General features: G+C 56.0%; 1 protein-coding gene and 1 long non-coding RNA gene across 7 annotated transcripts in view; one reads left to right on the forward strand and one right to left on the reverse strand.

Annotated features, from left to right (window-relative positions):
• Positions 1–4,334: 4,334 nt before the first annotated feature.
• Positions 4,335–23,168, forward strand: PATZ1 (POZ/BTB and AT hook containing zinc finger 1). 5 transcript variants are annotated; one of them, XM_036874476.1, is made up of 5 exons: positions 4,771–6,324; positions 7,706–7,769; positions 14,126–14,297; positions 20,112–20,249; positions 21,681–23,149. In XM_036874476.1, the coding sequence occupies exons 1-5, from the start codon at positions 5,054–5,056 to the stop codon at positions 22,094–22,096; spliced, it is 2,061 nt and encodes a 686-aa protein (XP_036730371.1). In that variant the 5' UTR covers positions 4,771–5,053; the 3' UTR covers positions 22,097–23,149. The 5 variants fall into 5 exon arrangements, with proteins under 5 accessions (XP_036730374.1, XP_036730371.1, XP_036730370.1 ...); XM_036874475.1 differs by having other exon boundaries at positions 4,775–6,324; positions 21,678–23,168; XM_036874478.1 differs by having other exon boundaries at positions 4,779–6,324; positions 20,177–20,249; positions 21,678–21,846.
• The window catches only part of LOC118906800, a 41,931-nt gene continuing 28,625 nt past the window's right edge, over positions 10,063–23,368 (reverse strand). The window contains exons 5-6 of one of the 2 annotated variants that reach the window (XR_005022595.1): positions 12,948–13,056; positions 10,063–12,654 (exon numbers count right to left, since the gene is read on the reverse strand). This is a non-coding gene — a long non-coding RNA (uncharacterized LOC118906800). Of the gene's footprint in view, positions 12,655–12,734; positions 13,057–23,368 lie in introns of those variants that run through there. The other variant, XR_005022594.1, reaches the window with a different exon arrangement.

The raw sequence follows: 23,368 nt of genomic DNA on the forward strand, positions 1-23,368 counted from the left end.
AGCCTGGCAGCCTGGATTCATGGGGAAGGCCCCAGGAGTGGCCGGGGTCTAGGTGCCACTTTGTCTTATGCACACTCGGCCATCCCTGTCCCTTTCTCATCTGGCAGTTGCCCAGTGCCCTTATCTGTAAGATGAGAACCCCAGAGTAGGTACCTCACAGGGGAGTTTCGAGAATCACAGAGGGTAAACCGAGTAATGCTCTCAGTACCACACCTGGCAGTTAGTGTTCAATAAATGTTCGCTGTTATTGTTAACCCCCTGTTCCCAAACAGGAACACCGAAACATGTTGGGAAGAAAATATATTGTTATGAGGCAAGATTATAAAGCAGTATATAAAATAGGACCCAATTATTAAAAAAAAAAATTATACATATGTAGAAGGGGAAAAAGACCAGAAGGAAATGTTGGCAGCACTTAACTCTTGGTGATGAAATTATAAGGAATCTTTTTTTTCTTTGTGTTTTCATGCATTGTCTACACTTTCCTGCAACGCACGTATCACTTTTGCAATCAGGGGGAAAAAAAATAAGCACTGTGAGAGATGAGAGGAGCTATCACTTGGATCTGGGCTTGTGGAGAGGATACCCCAGAGGAAGTGGGTTTTGAGCAGGGCTTGGAAGGATGGGAGAATTTGAAGAATGGGGGAGGAGAGCCAGGAGAAGCCTTTTTCATGTCCTTGTTTTTTTTGTCTGTCTCCTCCCCTAGGCTGTGGGCTCCTTGAGGGCATGGTCCATGGTCTAATTTGTTCACTGCTGTATCCCTAGCATCCAAAACAAACAAATTTTAAAAAATCTGAAGAACTGGTGCTTAGTAGGTGCTCAATAAATACGGATCTAGTGAGCAAGTAACCTTGAAGCTCCACTTAGCTTGGGAGACAAGGATGCTCTCAGTTCGCTGTCCAGCTGGTGCACTGCCAAAACGGAGGTGCGTGGTTTCCATGGCAACAGAAGAGGGCCTGCCAGGCCAGCAGCAGGAGGCAGACGCAGGGATTGTGAGCTCTGCATCTTGTCAAGGTGCGGCCTGGAAATTGGGAACATGGCGGTGGGCTCTTTCAACAGATGTTGAGGGAAGAGAAGGAGCTTCATAATACAGTTAACTTAGTTGTTCACTGGACAGGTTTGTCAAATCAGTGAATGCTCAGGCAAGTAGTTCAGGTCTTCGAAGGAGGTTGGGAGGCTCTTAGTGGGTGGAAGGCTAGGGACTCTGGAAAGTTTGGTTCTAGTCTGAACCTTGCTGTGTGACCTTGGGCAAGTTACTTAATCTCTCTGGGCTTCAGCATGTTTATTCATAAAATGAGAGGTTTGATCAACTTTAAAATTGCTCATAAAAAGACGTGTGTGGTAGTAATATAAAATGGTGCAGCCACTGTGGAAAAGTTAAACACAAAATTATCATAGATTATCATATGATACCAATTCCACTGGTAGGTATATACCCAAGAGAACTGAAAACAGATACTTAAATACTTGTACTCGAATGTTCATAGTGGTACTATTCACAATAATCATAAGCCCATCAACGGATGAATAAAGGAAAGGTAGTATATCCATATGGTGGAATTCAGCCATAAAAAGGAATAACAGTGCTACAACGTGGATGAACCTCGAAAACATTATGCTAAGTGAAAAGAGCCAGACTCAAAAGATCAAATATTGTATGATTCCATTTATATTAAATATCTAGAACAGGTAAATCCACAGAAACAGAATGCAGATTGGTGGTTGCCAGGGGCTGGAGGAAGTGGGGATTGGGGACAGAATTTTCTTTTAGAAACAGAAGTGTCTTGGAACTTGACAGAGGTCTTGTTTGCACAATATTGGGCATGTAATAAGTGCTGCTGAATTACACACTTTAAAATGGTTAATTTTATGTTATGTGAATTTCACCTCAATTACAAAAAAAAAAAGAAAGAGAAAGAGCCTAAGAGATAGGCAAGACTGAAGGTTCAGTTATAGATGAAATTGGGAGATCATCACAGCCCTCCCACACAATTACACCGCCAAGATGACATGCAGGAAAAAGCTCCCAGTTGCGGTCAGGACTGAGATCTGGATCTGTGTCTGGCTACTTCCTCATGGTGGGATCCTAGGCCACTCACTCAAGCTCCCTGAGCCTCAGGCTTCCTCTCTGCAAAATGGGGCTGGTGCATCTTCCCTGTTTTCCTCAGAGCACTGTGGATCAGTGTTCTGAGAGCACTCTGTGAACCCACGTTCACAGCGTGACCCCTCTGGGAGGAACATCTCAGCACCCTGTTTTCTAAGCACGGCAGACTGGGAACCAATTCCTGGTTCATGTGGAGACACTGAGGGGGTTCAGAAGCCACTGGCAAGGAAGGAGCACACCCGGGTTAACCGGTTGGATTCCTGGCTCCACCACTATCTGTGTGGCCTTGGGCAAGTCATTCATTTTCCTGTTTCTTCATTGGTAGAATGGGAATATATTTACCTTGGAGAGAGTCTGTGTGTATACTGTAGGCCCTCAATAATCAGATCCCTCTTTCTTTGTGGCTGCTCTCAAACACAAAAATTGCCGGTTCCCAGAATCCACCAAAGAATCTGAGCTGTGGGTCAGAGAGGTTAGGGCACTAGCCCGAGGTGGCACAGCTAGTTTGGGCTTAGAACACAGATCGCCTGACTCCGGGTCCGGGGAACTTCCCTCAGTCCTCTAAGCTTCATCATTTATTTTCTCCAACAGGCATTTGGTACCTACTACGACCTAGGAAGGGCGGAGTTGTGTAAGGAGAGAGACCCAGCCCAGAATTATGTGCTGTGCAGACCTCACCACTTCAAGAGACAGGTGCTGCTGTCCCCGGTTTACATATTAGGAAACTGTGTTTAACTAAGGCTCAGAGAGGCCAAGTGACCGTCACCAAAACACGCAACCAGAGAGAAGTCGTGTCGAATTCGAACTCGGGTCCTCCCGCAGCGCCACCCCCGGAACCCGTGGGCGCGCGTGGCTCTGCGCAAGCAGGGCGCGCGGCGGTGGGAATCCCGAGCAGAGCTGGAAGCCTGGCCCGTTCATTTGCATGCTAATACCCAGAATGCTTTTCCCCCGCACACCGCTTTTCTTAATGGAAGCGCTCAGTTTGGAACCGTGGAAAGTTTGGAACACATACTTCGCTCCCTCTTTGCAACTGTGGGAACTTCCCGCCCGCACACGCGGTGCCTGCAGCCCAGGGCTCCAAGTTGGGCTGCCTGGCAGCGGCCGCCAGCTCTTCCCAGAGAGATGAACCTCTGTGTCCAACCCGCGCGCGGCAGCATCTCCCGGACGGCCGGGACAAAGCGCCCAGGCCCGCCGGCGGGGCTCATGGCCCGAGCGCTGGGCGACTCGCTGGGCTGCGGGCGCCAGGGATGCTCCGACCTCAGGAGGCCAAAGGGTGCTCCCTGGAGGGTCCAGTACCCCCATTTTCCTAGGGTGCGCGGGGATCCCTGCCCCTTCCCATCGCCCGTGCCTCTATGTTGTCGCCTCCCCGAGATGGTTACTTTCCGCTCCCTGGGGCACAAAGCTTGGCGTGTGGCGGTTTGGGGGAGAGGGTGGACGATGGCCTCGTATCCCCAGCTCTTCCGGGCGCGCAGCCCCCTCAGTTCAGGCAGTGCGCGGGGTCCAGAAGCAGCTCCGAAGGTTCGGCCTGCCCCCAGCTAGGACCCCGAGCCCTCTCTGGGGTTGGTAGCGGGGAGGCGCTTGCAGGCGACTTTTGGGGATTTCGGGCATCGAAGGGGGGCTCCGAAGGGTAGCGAACGCCCGCTCGACTTACGGGTGCACATCGCTGGCTGGGGGGCCCACATCTGCCCCCCTCGGTCTCCCCCCACCCCCGGCCCCGTCCGCTTTCCGCCACTCTTGGCGGGGAGGGAGGGGCAGTGGGAGCTGGTTTGCTGGCTAGGCGCTTCGTTTGCATTGGTCCGGGGGGGCTGAGACTGCAGCCCCCGGCCCCGCGGGCGGGGTGGCGAGGCGGGGGCCGGACGGGGGCTCAGTCTGCGCTAGCATTGGCGGAGCAGGGGACTGGGGAGGGGGGGCAGGAAGCGGGGGGGAGCGGAGCTGCGGGGGGGGGGTGTATAAATAGGGAAGGGGGGACGTGCATCCTCGACTGGGTGAGGGGGGGGCGCTCGGCACAAAGAAAGTGGAAAGTTTGCAGCGCTGGGCGGTCCGGGCCAGGGATTCGGGTGCGCACGTGCAGGGCCGGGGGCGCCGGGGGCCCCCCAAGCCGAGCTCGCCGTTTCTTTTTTTTTTCTGCAAGCGGAGGGGGGGTGTTGTTGGTATCGCCCCCTCCTTCTCCTCCCCCCAGGGGTGAAAGTGCAAGAGGAAGTGCAGCCGCTGCCATCTTTCCTCCGCTCCGAACACACGGAGCCCGGGGCCGCAGCGCCGCCGCTCCGCCACCGCCTTCGCTCGGCCCGGGAAAGGGCCCGCCCTACCGCTGCCGCCGCCCGCCCGCTCCAGCCTTCGCTACCGACTCCGCCCGCCAAGCTCCGGGACCCGGCCCGCGCTGCCGCCCCGGTGCGCGCCCCGCCGCCGCCTTAGCCTTAGCCTTTTGTTTCCTCCGCTCCGGCGCCCCCGCCCCGGCTCGCGCTTTGCAGGGGACGCAGCGCGCGCCCCCAGCGGGCCCGGGAAAAACCGCGGCGCGCGCGCCTGCGCGACAAACCCCTCCTCCTCCTCCTCCCTGCGCGCGCGCGCGCGCCCCCTTGGCTGCGCGCCGGCGCCGCCTGGCGGGCGGGAGGGGAGGTGGCAGGCGCGTTTGCGGGAGGGGCGCACCTCTGTGCTCGCGTACCCCCCGGAGGTAGACCGAGAAGGGGAGGCGGGCGGGCGGAGAGGAGAGAGGAGTGCACGATCCAGCAGGGGTGGGGGCAGCTATGTGGGAGGTGGTGTGCCCTGCCGCCTAGACAGTCCGTTCCGGGCAGGGGGCGTGTGCGCTCCGCGCACCTGCGAGACTACAGAGCCCCGGGCCGGCACGTGTGGGGAGTGTAGACACATTCGTTGCACCCCGCTTCTTGCTGCCTAGGGGAAGGGAGTGGGGCTGGCAAGTGACGCGGCCCGGTTTGTGGGGAGGGGGCGGCGGCCATGGAGCGAGTGAACGACGCTTCCTGCGGCCCGTCGGGCTGCTACACCTACCAGGTGAGCAGACACAGCACGGAGATGCTGCACAACCTGAACCAGCAGCGCAAAAACGGCGGGCGCTTCTGCGACGTGCTCCTGCGGGTGGGCGACGAGAGCTTCCCAGCGCACCGCGCGGTGCTGGCTGCCTGCAGCGAGTACTTTGAGTCAGTGTTTAGCGCCCAGTTGGGCGACGGCGGAGCTGCGGACGGGGGTCCCGCTGACGTGGGGGGCGCAGCGGCGGCCCCGGGTGGTGGGGCTGGGGGCAGCCGGGAGCTGGAGATGCACACCATCAGCTCCAAGGTGTTCGGGGACATCCTGGACTTCGCCTACACTTCCCGCATTGTGGTTCGCCTGGAGAGCTTCCCCGAGCTTATGACGGCCGCCAAGTTTCTGCTGATGAGGTCGGTCATTGAGATCTGCCAGGAAGTCATCAAACAGTCCAATGTGCAGATCCTGGTGCCCCCTGCCCGGGCCGACATCATGCTGTTTCGTCCCCCTGGGACCTCGGACTTGGGTTTCCCTTTGGACATGACCAATGGGGCAGCCTTGGCAGCCAACAGCAATGGCATCGCAGGCAGCATGCAGCCTGAGGAGGAGGCAGCTCGGGCGGCTGGTGCAGCCATTGCGAGCCAAGCCTCCCTGCCTGTGTTACCTGGGGTGGACCGCTTGCCCATGGTGGCCGGACCCCTGTCCCCCCAACTGCTGACTTCCCCATTCCCCAATGTGGCATCCAGTGCCCCTCCCCTGACTGGCAAGCGAGGCCGGGGCCGCCCAAGGAAGGCCAACCTGCTGGACTCAATGTTCGGGTCCCCAGGGGGCCTGAGGGAGGCAGGCATCCTTCCATGTGGCCTGTGTGGGAAGGTGTTCACTGATGCCAACCGGCTCCGGCAGCACGAGGCCCAGCATGGTGTCACCAGCCTCCAGCTGGGCTACATCGACCTTCCTCCTCCGAGGCTGGGTGAGAATGGGCTACCCATCTCTGAGGACCCCGACGGCCCCCGAAAGAGGAGCCGGACCAGGAAGCAGGTGGCCTGCGAGATCTGCGGCAAGATCTTTCGTGATGTGTACCATCTCAATCGGCACAAGCTGTCCCACTCGGGGGAGAAGCCCTATTCCTGCCCCGTGTGTGGGCTGCGGTTCAAGAGGAAAGATCGCATGTCCTACCACGTGCGGTCCCACGATGGGTCCGTGGGCAAGCCCTACATCTGCCAGAGCTGTGGGAAAGGCTTCTCCAGGTGAGGAATGGTGCCCACCCCCCATGACTTGTCCTATTCCTAACTCATGGAATAGCTCCTCTCCAAGAGCTGGGGGTGTGACTCTTGCAGGGGGCTCACTTGACCTTGCAGGGCCATGTCAGGTTTGGGGAGAGTGTTTTAACGGCCCTGATTTTGAGATGATGTGGCCAAGAGTTGCTTTCTCTTCCCTCAGGGAAGTTCTGTGGCACTAGGCGTGCCCTACCGTCTCTCTTCCTTGGGGCCTGTGGGAAGGGGCCAGATTCCTCAGGCTGCAGCCACCGGGCCTCACCATTCTTCTCCCTGGGCTCCCTTTGTGTTTCCGGCACCAGGCAAGGGGCCCCCTCTGGGGGCGGGAGGCCAGGCTCCTCCAGCGACTTTCCCCGCTTGAATGGCTGCCGGGGGAGGGACTGAAACAAGTGCATCTGGGACTCCTTACGCTCCCACGCCTCCATGTCCCCCCGCACAGCACTGGCAATCCTGGGTCAGCAGACTCCGGCCCTGCCTCTCACAGTCCCGGAATCACAGGGCACAGAGCTGGGCACCCAGAGTCTCTTCTGAACAGCGAAGCCTTTGATCTGCTCTGACCTGGTGGCTCCAGAGCCCACCTGAACCCACAGATCCCCTTTATGTTCACTGGACAGAGAGGAAGGAGAGCAGGATGTCGTTTTAGATTGCCTTTTTAGTGAGCCTGATAAGGAACTGAAGACTTGTCTGCAAGCAGAGGGTTGTTTTTCCTCTTAAGAGAATATTCAGAATAAAAGGCTCGTTTTAACTTGCCTGGGTACTGAGGGCCTTGTGTGTGTGAACGTAGGGATGGAGAACTCCCTCAGAGGGGCCCCAAGTAGGAACCAGTCTTACCGGTCAGGCAGCCCCTGCCCACCTGCTCTGTCGGGCATCTGGTTTACCAGCCCAGCTGGAGGCTTAAGGCTTCATCCCTTGGCCTCTGGGGACTGAATTCCATCCGGGTGGCATTCATTGGCTGCTGTGGCGGGAGAGGCTGGGGGAGGGGAATGCTGAGTTTCTAAGGGGCTTTAGTCTGGACAATGAATCACACATACCCCCTCCTGGAAAGGCTGCAGTAAGGCAGCCCAGTCTCATTCTAAAGCCCCCTCCTTGGGTCCTAGATATCATTGAGTTTCTGGTGGGGGGAGGCGGGTAGGCAAGGTCAGAGACAAATGCTCACTCCCCTTCCCCCTCTAGAGAAATCCAGGGCAGAGAGGCCTGGGCCTCAGGAGCCAGAGCTGGGTGGTGACTTTTCTTTGTCATGCTGGGGTGGGGTGAGGGAGTCCTCTCCAGCCTTGTGGGGGCAGGGGTCTGGCCAAGTTTGTAGCCCCCTCTCTTAAGGTCTTGTTTTAAAGTCTCTCTTGGTTCTCTTTTCTAGGCCTGATCACTTGAACGGACATATCAAGCAGGTGCACACTTCTGAGCGGCCTCACAAGTGTCAGGTAGGGGCTGGGCCGGGGCAGAGATGGGCTGAAAGAGAATGCTGCTGTCCTCACAGCTACGGCCGTGAGCCAGCTGCTGTGCGTGCTGGGCTGGCTGACTGACCACCGCTGTGCACACCTCCCCCTCTGTCCCCCCACCGTCTGTCTGCTCTCCTCCTTTGTTCTCCCCCAGCCCCCTCCCTCCCACCGCTGATGTCCCCTCCTTCCTGGTCGCTGGGTCCTGGTTTCCAACCCGTCTCTGTCTTTGCTCTGTTGCTTGGCTTTCCTCTCCTGGCGTTTGCCAGCTCCTTGGATGGTGGGCCACATTGCACAAGTGTCGTCCTGGGGGCACTGGCACCCCACTGGGTCTGGCTTCTGGTTCCCAGCAGTTTGCAGGGGCCACCGTGGGGTGGGAATGGCTTCTTAAGGGCTCCTGGTGGTCCAGCCAACAACTCTTCCCCTTGTATGCCCGGCAGCCTGACCTGAGTTGGAGCTCCTTCTGGGTCCCCTCAGCTCAGGGCACCAGGCCGCGGGGGTGGGAGTGAAGGAGGCAGGGAGTGGTGCGATCACTGGCACCTGCTTAACCCATCCTGAGCCACGTGTGCACACAGCCAAGGGCTTCTGAGAACTGGAAAGCGAGGTGGTTTCCTGTCCTTGAGAGCTCTTTGTGTAGCAGTAGGTAGGAGAGGCTGGGCAAGATTCTCACCCTTGGTTTGTCTGCTTGAACAATATCTGGGGGCTCTGTGATGCCCAGAAAATTGAGCTTCCTCTCCTGGCCACTGAGCATTCCTGTGTGGGTGGAAAACACACTTCTATCTTCTCCTTGGTCGTTCCCCCTTTCCTGGGCCAAGTTCCCACCATCTGAGTGGGAGACAGAGTTGTGGGGTGCTTATTGCAACGTCTGGTGGGGTGACCTGCTTCTCTTTATCCTGTTGGTGGCAAGGACGAGGGTCTGGGGAGACCGATAATAGGGAGGGATGGACGTGCTGTAGGTGGGGCAGAGAGCCCCCAGGGGCCAGGTGCGGTGGTGTTCCCAGACGGCCAGGCGACCAGGGGTGGGCCTGCTGGGATGCGCCTGTGCCTCGCTGCCTCCTCTCCCTCTGTCTGTCATCACGGAGCACATTCTGACTCTCCCAGGTAGTGTGCTGAGCAGCCCAGCAGAGTAGGAGGAGCCCAGAGGGCAGTGGGGGCATGCCCGGTGGCCTGGGGGGGTAACCTGCACTCTCTGCCCTTTTTCCAGGTGTGGGTTGGGAGCAGCAGCGGCCTGCCGCCCCTGGAATCTCTTCCTAGCGACCTGCCATCATGGGACTTTGCCCAGCCTGCTTTGTGGAGGTCGTCCCATTCGGTTCCTGACACCGCCTTTTCCCTTTCTCTAAAAAAATCCTTCCCAGCCCTCGAAAACCTGGGCCCGGCACCCTCCAGCAACGCTCTCTTCTGCCCAGCCCCGCCGGGCTATCTGAGGCAGGGTTGGACTGCCCCAGAGGGCAGCCGGGCCTTTACCCAGTGGCCTGTGGGCTAGCCGGGGCCTCCCGAGAGGGTTTTCTGTGGAGGGGAACGGCAGTGGCAGTGGTCTGAGCCCCCTGCTTTTGGGAGAGGCCAGCAGAGTGGTCCCTGCCCACCATGCCCAGCTCCTCCCTGGGTGACTTGGACTCTTTCCCAGCTCAAGGACCCCAAATAGGGGTAGCAAAAGGCTCCTTCCTGGGTCCTCCCCATGGTCTCCACGTTTCTTTCTGGGCTCTCTTGCCTTGTTTTCCCTCTTTAGCAGATGGCACCCCTGGGTGTCTGTCCTTGCCTGGAGGTTGATGCTTTCCTAGGAACTAAGCCACCAGCTTACATGCTTCCCCTCCCCTGGCATCACCTCCCCTAAAGGGTTTCTAGAATGGGGCCTGGCCACCCCTCCCCCAACTCTGGGAGTGAATCCTCCTCCAGAGGAGACTCCGGCGCAACTCCAACTGGGCCAACCATGCTGCCCTCGTCCCTTCCCACTCACACAGGTCCGCTTTCATTTCTGGCTTGTGAATTAGACTTTTGTGGTTTTGAGGTTTATTAGCAGGTCTGCTCAGGAACTAGATTAACCAGTAGCTTTACATTGGGTCATCCCAATATATGGCTTTGGGTGCTGATAAAGCAGATGTAGACCTCCGTCGGATCCCAGTGGTGTGCCCTTCAGCCCCCGCGGGCTCTGCGGGGATAATAGGAGTGATGATAAAAGTTTTCATTCTAACATTTGAGGCTTTGTGTGTTTTGTCCTTGGTCTGTGTCATAACACTGACATCACTGTCCCTTGGTGTACGAGCCTGCTCCTGCCCTGCCCCTCCGACACACACACTCTCACAAGCCTGCTGGCCCTGCCTCCAGCCCCACAGCCAGAACTCCCCTAACAGTGACCTGGCAGGTGCAGGTGAAGACGTGCTGCCTCTCAGGCTCTGAGCTGGCTGGCCAGGTGTGCCTGGGCTTTGTAACAGCAGGGGCATCTGTTTTGCATGGTGTGTCTGCTGAAAGTATCAGAGGTGAAGAGACAGCTCTCTGGGAGTTGGTTCCTTTAGCCCCTGGCAGAGTTGGGCATGGGCCATACCTCTCGGTCCCTCCTGATGCCACAGAGGAGACAGTAGGGGCCAGTTATAGAGACGGGTGCCACAGCTTGAGGGGAAAGGCCCTCCGAACGTGGGGGCATGGGGGCTCAGGCTTGGCAGTGACACGCAAGTCTCCTTGGGGTTTGGCCTGAGTGTCCTTAAATGGCCCAGATGCCCCAATGCTGCTCGATCTGTTAGTGCTGTGGACTGGGACATTGACCCCAGATGGAGTTCAGCCTGAAGCCGAGAGGCTAGAACAGCTCAGACCTCTCCCATTGCTCCCAGTGGCCCCATTTCTCGGGGGCTGGTTGGGGCGGTTTGGGCTGGAGGGATAACTCATTAGGAACTGAAGTGCGAATAAGGGAGCTGACACCCTTGAGAAGAAGGGGGCCAGCAAGGCCCATGGTGCTGAGCCCACATGCATTGCCCTCAGACTTTTCCAAGGCTATGGAAAAGACTACTTAAGATACCCCCTAAGGCTGCCAGGCTCAAAGGCCACCAAGAGGAGGTGTGCACCGGTGCCCGTGGTACCATTGAGGCCCCATTCCTGAGCTGTTCAACCCTTGGGAAGAAAAGCATTCATAAGTCTGGGACAGGGAGAAACTGGCAGGGAGGGAAGGGAGCCTGGCTGGGGCTCAGTGTTGAGTGGTGATGAACCTCTCTGGGGGCTGGGCCAGGACCTGGCAGGTGTGCTTCCAGCAATAGCAGGCTGCCTGTGCGCAGGGCTGGGGGCGAGGCGGCCATTCCCAGCGCCACCGGCGATCGATTGGGGTGCTGATCCCATCAGGGTCCCTCTGCCTTCTCCCTGCCTCCAGGACAGGAAGTGTTTTTTTCTTGAGTGGCCCCAGCATGGAGGTTCCGGGCACCCCGTTCTTTGAGATCCATCTCTCTCCTCAGCCTTTCTCTCCTTTCTCTCCTGGGTTAAGTGACCAGGCCTTTTATGTTCGGTGTTGTCTGAACTTCTGGCAGGCCTAGACTCGGACTTGGGCACTTTCACAGTTCCTCCAGAAAGCCTTGGGTACTCCAGCCACAAAGGGTCAATCCTGGCACAGAGAAGCCAACCACCATTTCAGCTTGGCTTTGTAACACGGTGATAGTTTTTGTTGCGTTTGTGTTTTGTTTTGTTTTCCCAGCAGCAGATTTACATTCCTAATTATGTTTGCTCAGGCTAAAGTTTGCTTTCATTCCTTGAGAGATAATCAATGGAGGACAGGGTGGGAGAACTCAGCCTGGTCTGCGGTTTTAATTTTGCTTAGCTAATCCCCCAAATGGATAATCCACTTTTGGATAATTGAGGTCTGGATGTCCATTATCTTTCGTTAGCAAAGTATGACAGGCAGTGCTTTACGGGACACATCCCAAAAGAAAGTTGGCAAGAGAAACAAGGCATCTCTTTCACATCCCTCTAGTGGCACCCTCTCCCAGGGGCCACAGAAGGTGGGATCCTGAATGTGTGCTTTCAGCTGCATTTTCTTACACCTGGTCCGTGGTTGGCTCCTTTGAGTTCTGCAGTGTAGACCACACTGCCTCTTGTCATTGTGGCGGTGGTCCTCAGGTTGCTGTCCAGCCAAGCCGGCTCTCGTCCCCAGATAAATCGACAGGTGCACCCCTCTTTCCCGCAGGTGTTCATGGCACCCCTTACTCTGGTTTACAGTCTGGTGGGGCTGGGGGAAGATTCAGTTTTCCACCCACTGTGGCCTATGATTGGGTCACAGGGTCCCTGACGGGGGGCCCACCTGTGGCCATGAGACCAAGCACCCATGGTGCTTTCTGAGTCACCTAAGTGCTCACGTTTCCCTGCACAGATACTGTCACCTCTCTCAGGACAGCCCTGGCTACCAAGTACACTGATAAAACCTATCCACACCTTTCACCAGAAGCTACCTCTGCTGAGGCTGGAGGTGGTAAGAACACATGCTCAGGGGCTGGTTCTCAGTCCAGCTGCCCCGAGTCCTCTCAGGACCTCTGTCTGCCCGGTTGTAAATCGGGGAGGAGGGGAATACCCCAGGGTGGCCAGGAGGATCGGTAGGGCACTGGCCTGGCAGTGGCAGGGTGTTGCTTTCTCTAGTAGCTGAGCCCTGTGCTTTGTGCAAATTACTCTCTAAACTTAGCTCCCTCATTTGTCAGATGAATAAACTCAATATATAAAACATGAAAGCAGTACACTTGACCCTTGAACAACATGGAGGTTAGGGGCGTCGACCCTCCGAGCAGTCAAAAATACACATATAACTTAGTGTCGGCCCTCTGTGTATGCGATTCTTCCACGTCCGCGGTTCCACATCCGCGGGTTCAGCAAACTGCAGATGGTATACCACCTACCGTAGTATTTACTGTTGAAAAAAAATTCGCGTATAAGTGGCCTCGTTCAGTTCAAACCCTGGAAAACTGTTCAAGGGTCAACTGTATTTTATTAGCATAAATTCTTCTATTCAAATGTGTAACATTTATTCAAAAGATAACGACTAAGAAGAGCTCAGCTGGTCCTGATGCAGACATTTGGGGTTGGGGTAGCAACCACGGTGTCTTCTACCTCCACAGCATCGAATGCATTTGTTTCTCGCTCTGATTGTACAGTAAAGCAATAGACAGACGTTGTACATGGTGACAGTGTTCAGACACTTACCTTAAGGTCTCAGGATCTCAGGATCTGTTTCTGTTCAGTGGAGCCGCAGGAACACCTCCATTCTAGCCAGTTAATGGGGTGGCGGGTCTTCAGTGGGTTAACGTTCGGTCTGTGATGCAATTAAAGGTGAATGTTGCTTTCTTTTGTGGCTCTCAAGTAGTAAACAGACACGTACAGAGAAAAGAAATGAGTCAACCTTGACTAGAACTCCTGAGACACATCCGTAGATCCAAAATAGTGAAGGTCACCAGATTCAACTCTCCTGAGGGCTTTCCCGATGTTCCGTGACCTCCACGGCTGGGCAGCCATGCAGGCCCGGGCTGGGGGAGAGATGTTAGGGGTGGACCCGGGGCTGCCTTCCCAGGGTGTGGTACTGACTGCAGCTCCTGGCCGGTGGGGTGAGAGCACGGCCTGCCTCGAGGGCCACCGTGAGGATGCACTGCATGCGACGAAGGCCTCTGAAGGTGGAGCCTGGGGCCTGCCTGGCACGGTGGGGGGCACTGGTCAGTGCAGGGTGGTGCCATCCTTGTTGGCACCAGCACTGGGGTTCCACAGATGCCCCCGGAGCCTCCGGCCCTCATTCTCTGCTAATTTTCACATTCGCAAAATTGACACTGTCACTTTATGGGCTGCTTTCTCAATACAAACGCACACGGATATTATGAAGAGTAATCTCTGTGTTCTGTCCTGCCTTTCCTTTCCATTTCCCTGTGGCCACGATTAATGTCGCTTTTGAATAAAGTGAGTAAATTGGATTCTTTGTATAAAGCAACCAGGGGAAACCCAGGGTGGAGAAGGTGAAGACTGTTCCGTTTATATGCCAATAGCTCTTCTGTAAATTCACTGACAGCCAATGCAACTAACATCAGTTCTTAAATGTTTAAGAATGAAAAACCCCTAGCTCTTTTGTTTTGCAGAACTCAGCCTGCCATGTAATGTGCATGTTGGGGGACGGTGGGAACCAGTGATCCTAGCTCAGGGGTCCTGTGGGGAAGACCATGGCGGGTAGGAGCGGCTTACTTGGCATCTGGGGAGGAAGCCTGGCCGCATTCTCAAATTCTCTTTATACAGGGAGTCCCTGTGTTGGCCAGAAATGGCTTTGTGCCACAGTGTGCTTGGTAGGGAGTTGGGTGTGGACGCCAGCTTTTACCTCACCCCATTTTCCTTTCTGCCCTCAGACCTGCAATGCTTCTTTTGCCACCCGAGACCGTCTGCGCTCCCACCTGGCCTGTCACGAAGACAAGGTGCCCTGCCAGGTATGCGGGAAGTACTTGAGGGCGGCGTACATGGCAGACCACCTGAAGAAGCACAGCGAGGGGCCCAGCAACTTCTGCAGTATCTGTAACCGAGGTAATCTCCCTGCTATTTCCTCATGTCCAGGGGATGGGCCTGAGCCCGTGTGGGAGGCCGAGGGGTGTCTGACCACCCTGCCTCAGGCTCCACTCTGCACGGCCAGCCCTCCCTCCCTTCCCACTGAGCGATAAACACCTTATCCCCCAGCTAGCTGTTTGTCACCCTTTCCTTTCCAAGAAACCTGGGGTGCTTGGAACGGGAGCTGCCAGGAGCTCAGCAAGTGGGAACAGCAGAGAGTGTTGTTCCCAAGCTTGGGCCCATGACACACCTGCTGCCCAGGGGGCAGGATGGATGCGCTGAACTACTGAGGTTGGGGGGAGTCATTAGGCCCCAAGAGGTGGGAGAATGAGGCGTCCTGCTCAAGAGCTTTGCTGGCTGATCCACTGGCACGTGAAAGTCAGCAGCCAGGTAAGGACGTCGAGTCTGGAGATGGACAAGGGCTGAAACTTTCTAGCACAAATGGTCAGAAGAGCCCAGGCCCAGGTAGATTGTGGCCTTGACGAGAGCGGAAAGTGGCAGGTGCTCTGAGCAGGGCAGCGTGCTTGCGGCCGAGGTTGGCCTAGGTGGCATCTGTGGCCCTGGTGTTGTGTTGGATGAAGTCTGGCCTGTCCCTGAGCTTCTGCCAGGGCTCGTTGGCTGCTGGAAGGGCTGAGGTTCGTGTTTTGCAAGCAGCGTCAGTGGAGGAGGCTGCGCCTTACATGCTGAAGGAGTTGGGGCAGCTGTCTGGTGAGCGTGAGGATGCTTCTGCATGGTGCGCTTGCTTTGGCCAGGTGGGGACGTGGCTGGAGAGTCCTATCTCCTGGGACACTCTTGTCGCAACACTTCTGGAAGTCTTGAGTGTGGCTTAGTGGATTGAGCACTAAGCCAGGAGGCAGGGGACCCAAGGTTTAGCTGGCCCCTCCCACCTCACCCTCCTGTGTGACCTTGAACTCTCCCTTCCCCTCTCGAAGGCTCAGTCTCTTCATCTCTAAACGGGGTTGAGAACATCCCCCTTGCCCACCTCACAGGGTTGCTGTGAGGATCCCGGGAGACAAGGTAGGTGAAAGTTCTCTGAACCCTGCAGGCAGCAGCACACTTGGGAGGCCCTCCTTACACTTCGTAACTGTCAGGAAAGACACAGCTCGCTGACACTCTGATTTGGACCAGGTGCAAGCCCCCTGCAGTCCTTGGCTGGAAACTTTGAGTCCTGTGCTATCTCCACATGCCCTGAGGTTGCTGGTGGAGGGAGCCTGCTGAGTGGCTGGGTGTTCTCTTGGTGCCCTGAGCTGGGTTCCTCCCCGGGGACTGCACACCTGGGGTTTGCCTTGAAGGCCATTCGATGTCAACATTTGTACCACCAGGAAACCTGCTGTGGAAGCAGGGAGGTGGTCAGAAAAGCTGCTTAAGCATCTGTCCTATTTTCTGATATGTCAATAGAGCCCTTTCTGGCAGGAGCTTCCTCCGGGGAGCTAGCAGTGGGGCTGTGTGTGGAGAGAGCCATCAGGCTGTGGCTGCCCAGCTCTAGGAAGAGATGGTTCCTTGTCTCGCTTCATCCCGTGGCTTCCTGACCGCGCCCCCAACTAACTCGAGACCTGCTGCAACGGTGCTGTCAGCGGGTGTTCTGTCGGGGTTTCAAGGTTGAAGTTCTCAGCCTGAGAGTTGGGGTCAGAGACCAGAGGCGGTAAACCAGTTAGGGCGGAGGAGGATGCCAATGAGGAAACTGAGATAAAGCCTGGATTACAAAGTGGCGGGGAGCTGAGTGGGGGACCCAGGGCCACAGCCCCTGTGGGCCCCGCTCAGGAGGAAAGAAAAGCTGCGAGCAGCCGGGAATAGCAGGGAAAGTCGACCCAGTTAGGAGACAGCTGATGTGGCAAAGCCAACAACTATTGTACGTCAGGATTTGTTTTCCCTGGGCTGGTAAAGAGGACTTGGGCAGCAGCCACAGGCCACGTGGCCGGGGTGGGGGTGCCTGGAGAGTAAAACCAGAGCCCACCTTTCCTCAGAAAAGCCAACGCTAGATCTGGGTCGTAAGCAAAACAGCTTTGGGGGAATTCCCTGGCAGTCCAGTGGTTAGGACTCTGCGCTCTCGCTGCCGAGGGCCTGGGTTCAGTCCCTGGTCAGGGAAGGAGGATCCCACAAGCTGCGTGGCATGGCCAAAAAAAAAAAAAACCCAAAAGCCAAAACAGAAAAACCCAGCTTTGGGTCCCAGAGTCGGAGCAGGAAGTCCCATTCCTCCAAGACAGAAGAGGGCTCTAGTCTAAACCACCCTGGATCCTCAGAAGGAAGAGAAAACAATTTTCGTCTTCATCAGAAGAGAAGGAGCAGGATTCTACCTCTGGACTCATTTCTTCGGCAGAAATGGGAAAAGACACCTCCCTTCCCCTCCAAAAAAAGAAGAGGAAGGGGAAGGCAGTTTTTCCAGGAAGAGGATAGGCCGCCAAGACACTGAGACACTGGAATCAGAATGCAGGGAGCTCTGGGCCATCCTTTCAAGGCTGTGACTACAGAAGGAGCTGCAGGAATAAATGGATGTTCTCTCTACAAGGGTTCAAGCAAAGGCTAACGTTCAGCCAGCCGGTTAGCAGGTGAGGCCGGATCAGGTGAATATCCAGGTGCCCTGAGATCCTCCAGTCCCAGCAATTCTTAAGCAATCAGCTTAACCACCCATCCATCTGCCTACTTTCAACCACACGAACAACTCTTGCCTGTGAAGAATGGGGGAGAGGAGATGCAGCCGGTGGCCCAGCCCCACACTGGAGACAGATGACCTTGTCTTTGTCCTGGAGACATATCAGGACGTAGACCATCCCATCTGCAGAGAAGATAACTTGCAGTGGGAGGAGTATGATGGCAACAAAAGCCCGTCTCCTCACGTTCAAGTTGAGGAAATCAGTTGAGTTGAACAGTGGGAAAGACCTGGTAGATTGCCACGATTTCCCTTCTTTTTAAGTTTCTGTAGCCCGGGTCTTTGTGTAGATGTGTATGAGGGAGGGAGCGGGAAAGCGTATTGGGATTCTGTCTTTGACTGAGACAACACTTGCACTCAAATATCTGCTTAAAGGGTAGAGAAAGCCTTCTTTCCAGCCAGAGGCAAGCGCCAGTGGTAGACGCAGACAGCCTGCCATCCCCTGGACTGAGCTGACCCAAGCCTACTTGGTGCCCCACCTCCAGCACGGCTCAGTTGGGCACAGCCCCACCAAGGTGTGGACAAGAAGAAAGCCGTCCCTGACCCCTGCACAGATGTGGAAGCTGCCAAGGAGGGTTTGCTTCCAGAGTGCGAATTACAGCACACCAGGCAAGAAAATGCAGTGGAGGAGCAGTAGCCTCGTGGTAGCATATTCTCCGTATCTGGAGCGCGAGAGAGGGTGGCCTGTCGGTGGTGGTGGAGTCACGTGTGTGCTCAGTGTCCCCATCATTCTGATGCTTGTATCAAGCTTCCTCTTTGGTTCTTGGTTAATCAGTGGTGAACGGGCAGGTGAGTTTAGAATTCCGGCCAAATGTGTCTGGCTTCAGAGATACATTCACAGAAACTCGGCTTCTGTTTTACCCCAAAACTTGGCTGCTGAGCTGCTCTGTGTTTAAATTCTGGGCTTTAGGTGGCAACTGTGGATCCACGCCTACCACCCGCCATGTGGTTTTGCTATAGATAGTAAGTAGTCTGCAGCTGGGGCAGCGTCAAGGGGACCCTGCCACGTGGTCCCCAGACCGTTTTTCGGGAGAAAACAGTGAGTTTTCATTGAGCATCTGCTGTGTTCCCCAGCATAGCTTTTCCCTCAAGGAGTAAATATAATAGTTCCTGGTGCTCCTTCCCTCCTTTCCTGTCCCTCTTGATTGCAGTGGCCCTGCCCTGGTGCACTGTGCAGAGAGCTTCAAACCACTTCAGAGGGCCCTGCAAGGGATTAAAAAACAAAGAAAAAAATTCCCTTCTAAAGTGGTATCATCGCATCAGTCGGAAAGTCCTGATATTTCTGTTGGTTGCCAGGGCTGCAGCGCCATCCATGGGGCAGGGCTGAGATCCTCTGTCCTGTGAGTCTCATCTGCTCCTTCCTGACCACAGCCTCCCTCCGAGGAGTGTTTATATGGGACCCTCGTATGTCAGTCTGTCCCCTGCTTGGCCCCAGGCAGACCACTTGGTCACAGCGCAGGACATCGTGCTCTACCAGGCAGGGCAGGACAGCAGCATCTGGTCCAGGAGGGTCTTCTTTGTCAGGAAAGGAAGGAAGATTCACCCAGCCCTCCATTTCCCTCCAGAACCACCAGCTGCTACCATCAGGGGGATGTTTGTTGAATAAGATTCCCACAGGTCAGCCTGTCTACCAGCAGCTTTCATTCTAATCCACCAACATGGCAGAGAGATACAGGAATGTAAATGGTGATAATGGAGCCTACTGCAAAAGTTGAAGGGATGTTTCTAGGGCCAGGACCAAGACACAGAGACTATTAGAGAGTCTGCCCAGTGGTGAAGGACCACATGGTGGCACATGGTCCTGGGGCTAGAGTCCAGGCTGTGCCATTTAGCAGCTGTACACGTGGCTGCAAAGCACAGAGTGATGCACGCGGTGCGCTGGGCCTGCACACCTCTGTCACTCGCTGAAGGTGACCTTTATTGTAGTTCCAGTAGCATTCGAAAGCCCAGGCCAATTCAGACTTTTTTCAAACAAGTCTTGTGCAGACATTACACAGTACTCTCCAGCCTCTGGCCCATTAGTAGTGGATCCCACTGCTACCCCGTGACTGTAATTTAACGAGGGAATGAAAGTACCCGAGGATGTGTCAGCTGCATCTGGAGTGGACTAAAGGAACACCATCTAGGCATAGCGCCCCAAGTGGGCCTTTTGCCGAAAAGTTTTGGTTCCTGCCGAAGGCACTTTTGGATCCTTGAGTATGGGAGGATTTGATGTCCCAGCTCCTTCCTGCGGAAACCCAAGTGGAAATCCTTTGACTGGCCCACCTGGTTCCATCTCCTTGGACTCATGGCTGCTGTGGAAATTGGCCCGAGATCACTCTTCCCAGCCTGAGGCATCTCGAGGCTCAAACTGACTGGAGCATCTGGGTGGGTCTGGAGCAGATCCCAGAAGTTTGGATTGCCCCTCCCCCAAAATAAAGACAAGGATTGTGCCTATTTCTTCTCCCTTAAGTGAACCTGTTGGATCCTCCAAAACCAAACCAAGAAGACCACCGTGAATAAGAGATGACTGCACACCCCCTTTAACATAACTTCCTATTTTCATTGTTCTTCAAAAGGTCTAAACAGTTACTAAACCCAGTTATTCTAAAGGTGAGAAAGTTTGCAAAATAGAGCATGTCTTAACAGGTAGAAGAAGGGGGACTCCCGGAGGCATTTCTTTGGGATTTCATCTTGCCTCTGTCTGGCTTCTTGCGCAGATGGTTTGCCTTCACACGTGTTCAGCAGCGTTCTGCCGGCTGGAGTCCCGTGGCTGCCCTGGAGCCCCATGTACTTTCCTGACAGTGTTTCTAGCCGTGGTCCCTGCAGCTGGTCTGGGGCTGTGGACCATCCGTTCAGACCACTTGTTACGGAGGTGCCAAGTGAGCCGAGGCAGTTGGCCTCTGGCCCTGGCTGGAGTGGGATCTCAGGCCATCCCTCCAGGCAGCCTCCACAGCCTTGCAGAGCGGGCTCTGCAGAGAAGCCGACTCGAGGACAGTGCCACCCTCCCTCCTGAGCCAGGTGGCTCCTGTGGTTGCAGCGCCTTTGAGCCAAGGAGGGGCCCCTTCTAGGAGTGCTAGCCAGTGCGGCCAGAGGAGAGGCGTGGGGGAAGCAGAGAGGTGTCTGTGTGCCGGCTGCGGGATCTCATCTCCTTTTGTCTTGTTTAGGTTTCTCCTCTGCCTCCTACTTAAAGGTCCATGTTAAAACCCACCACGGTGTTCCCCTTCCCCAGGTCTCCAGGCACCAGGAGCCCATCCCGAATGGGGGAGCAGCGTTCCACTGCGCCAGGACCTATGGCAACAAAGGCAAGCGACCCCTTGCTCTGCACTTTGCTTCTCTGCGCAGGCTGTGTTGTGGGGGCGCTGGGCCGGGCGTGGGGAGGCGTGAAGGCTGCCGGCTTGCTGGCCGCCTCAAGGAGGCTCGAGATCTGCGTGGCAGTGGCCTCCAGGACAAAAGTCACAGTGGGGAATCTCACTCCAGGGCGGTGAGTGAGGCTTTAGGGCCCTGCCGAGATCCAGCCCCCGCCTCCTCTTCCCCAGCACCCGCCTCACTCCTGGCCAGCCCCCACGTCCAGAGCCCTGCAGGGACGACCCGGGCCCAGGGCAGGAAGAGGAGCCCTGCATGATGAGCCTCTGGGCCTGTCCATTGCCTGTGGCCCTTTAAGGATGGCGTGGAGCTGTGGCTGAATGCTTTCTTCTCCTTTGACCCTGTGGGCAGGGGGAGCCAAGGTCTGGCTTCCCCCTCGGTAGGGGTGGTTGGTTGCTGTGACCAGCCCTTTCCGGAGAGCCTCTGGCCGCGTTTGTGAGATGCATGGTGCCGACTCCGAGTTGGTTTGCGTAGAGCTCCCTAGGCCCCACCTCCACTTGGTGATTCGGGTTGTTGTGTGGTTTTTCAAGTTGTTGTTGCCTTGGGGATGACGCCAGGGGCTTGGCAGATGGCAGAGATGGCATGCTCCACGCTCCCATCACCGACTTCCCTTCCCGGCATGGCGCTCTGAACCCAGGCAGGAAGGAGCTCATTGTGGAGGATTCACGTGTGGGCCGGGCAAGGCAGATCAGTGAGGGCTGTCTCGAGGACCAGCTTGTTCTGGGCCCTGTGTAGGGACAGCTGGCCGACTGAGTTGTTTAGTTCCTTCTAAGCTGTGTGCTTTGGCAACTTGGCCTGGAAGGCTTCTGGCAGGCAGAGGCAGTGAGGGCAGGGCTTGTGTTTGCAGCGTTGGGAAAAGGACTGGCTCTGACTCAGCCGTCGATAGGGTCTGCCTGGGTTGAGGAGCCCGCGGCTCTGGTTCTGCCTTGCTAGGGTGCAGCCAGTCTGCTGCAGAGGTGAGGCCACTGACGTACCTGCTCAGCATCATCACAACAGCTGTTTTACCCTCAGAGGCACCCAAGAGAGCGCCTAGGAGCTGGGGGTCTTGGGTTGTCCTGGGTGGAGACAGAGGAGGTCCCCTCTCCATACCCTTCCTTGAAGCAGGCCGAGATGGTGGTGAGCGGTACACGTGCGCCTGCATGAAGAGTCCGCGGCGAGGGAGGCTGGCAGCCCCAGGCCCTGCTGTCTCACCCCTGTAGGCACGCCAGGCTCCCTGACTGACCAGCTGAACCTCTGTGGGTTCTGCTGGGCGGTGGCTGGCCATCGGCTGCCCTCCACGAGCCTGTGAGCTGGCCCCTGGCGACCCCTCTGAGGGGGCATCCCCATAGCCTGGCCTCACCGCTCCTCTGTGTTCTGTTTCCTCCTAGAAGGCCAGAAATGCTCACATCAGGATCCGATTGAGAGCTCCGACTCCTACGGCGACCTCTCGGATGCCAGCGACCTGAAGACGCCCGAGAAACAGAGCACCAATGGATCCTTCTCCTGTGACATGGCGGTCCCCAAGAACAAAATGGAGTCTGACGGGGAGAAGAAGTACCCCTGCCCCGAGTGCGGGAGCTTCTTCCGCTCCAAGTCCTACTTGAACAAACACATCCAGAAGGTGCATGTCCGGGCCCTCGGGGGTCCCCTGGGGGACCTGGGCCCTGCCCTTGGCTCGCCTTTCTCTCCCCAGCAGAACATGTCTCTCCTCGAGTCCTTTGGGTTTCAGATTGTTCAGTCGGCGTTTGCATCATCTCTGGTAGATCCCGAGGTCGACCAGCAGCCCTTGGGGCCTGAGGGCAAGTGAGGCAGATGCTGCGTCCCGGCAGAAACGGCCACCAGGGACCGCTGAGAAATGCTGTGAATGCGGAGGGAAGTGGTGTCTTTGGGTTCTGTAGCTGAGAGATTTTTATTCATTTTTAACTCCCCCTCCAGCCCTGTCACCCACCCCTATCTCCCAATGGTCTTTAGAAATAGATTCTCATCTGATACTCGGCAGAAATATCTGCGAGACCCGGTATGGGATGAGGGCAGAAAACACTACACAGGCCTCCAAGGCAACACCAGGGCTGGTTTCTCTAACGGGCGGAAGCTGGAGCCCCTGGTGCTCAGTCTTAAGTGACCCCAGTTCCACACCCGCACCTGACAGCATTCTGGGACCTCGGTGATTTTGGTCCCCTGCCCCTTCTCTAATCCCTCATTCCCCCTTCTCATATCCCTCAAAAGATACCACAGTAGGGTCTGCGCCCACTTACACAATGCTGATGCCCAACTGTTTTTAAGGAAGCTGGAAGCCTACAGCATCCCGTGGACCATGGGGTGAGTGTCCTCTGAGAGCCCCCTGAGCTTGACCTTTGACCTGGAGGGCCCCAGACCTTTCTGAGCCCCGCTTGAAGGCTAGCATTTTGCCACTAGGACAAGCTTAACAATCGAGGACACTCCTACCCCAAATTCCAGTTCTTAGGTGATTTTAACCATTCAACTTGCTGTTGGGTTTTAATTCTCTAATTATTATTATTATTGTTATTATTTTTTAGGACCAGTTGTAGTGAATTGCTACTGAAAGTTATCCCAGGTGATACAGAGCTCTTTGTAAACCGCAGTCACACGTTAGGGTTTAGGATTAAACTTTGTTTAGATGTACCATAATTAACTTGGCTAGTTGATGTTTGGAGTCTATGGAAGAAATAGTTTTATGCAAAATTTAAGAAATGCCAGTCTGGTCAGGGAGGGAGGGGGTTTCAGTGCTGTTGGAAGGCAGGAGAGCTGGCAGGTGGGGACATCATACACCTCGGTTGTATCACACGTGAGCAAGCCCAGGTTGACCCTGTGATGTGAGTTGATCTGATCAGACTGTATTAAAAATGTTAGTACGTTACTCTGCCTGCTCCCCTGAGTCTGGTTTTTCTCTGGGACCCAGAGGGTGGGCAGTCTGTGCCCCTGCACCTGGGTTGGGTGGGATCCCAGCAGACCTCTCTTCCTCTTCACTGCACCAGTCCCACTGGGATTGACAGGTGGGTGCTTCCCCTGCAGACTCAGCTGCCACCATCCACCTACCTGCTCTCTCCTGGTCTTCACT

This window comes from Balaenoptera musculus, chromosome 14 (assembly GCF_009873245.2).
Source record: "Balaenoptera musculus isolate JJ_BM4_2016_0621 chromosome 14, mBalMus1.pri.v3, whole genome shotgun sequence".
NCBI lineage: Eukaryota > Metazoa > Chordata > Mammalia > Artiodactyla > Balaenopteridae > Balaenoptera > Balaenoptera musculus.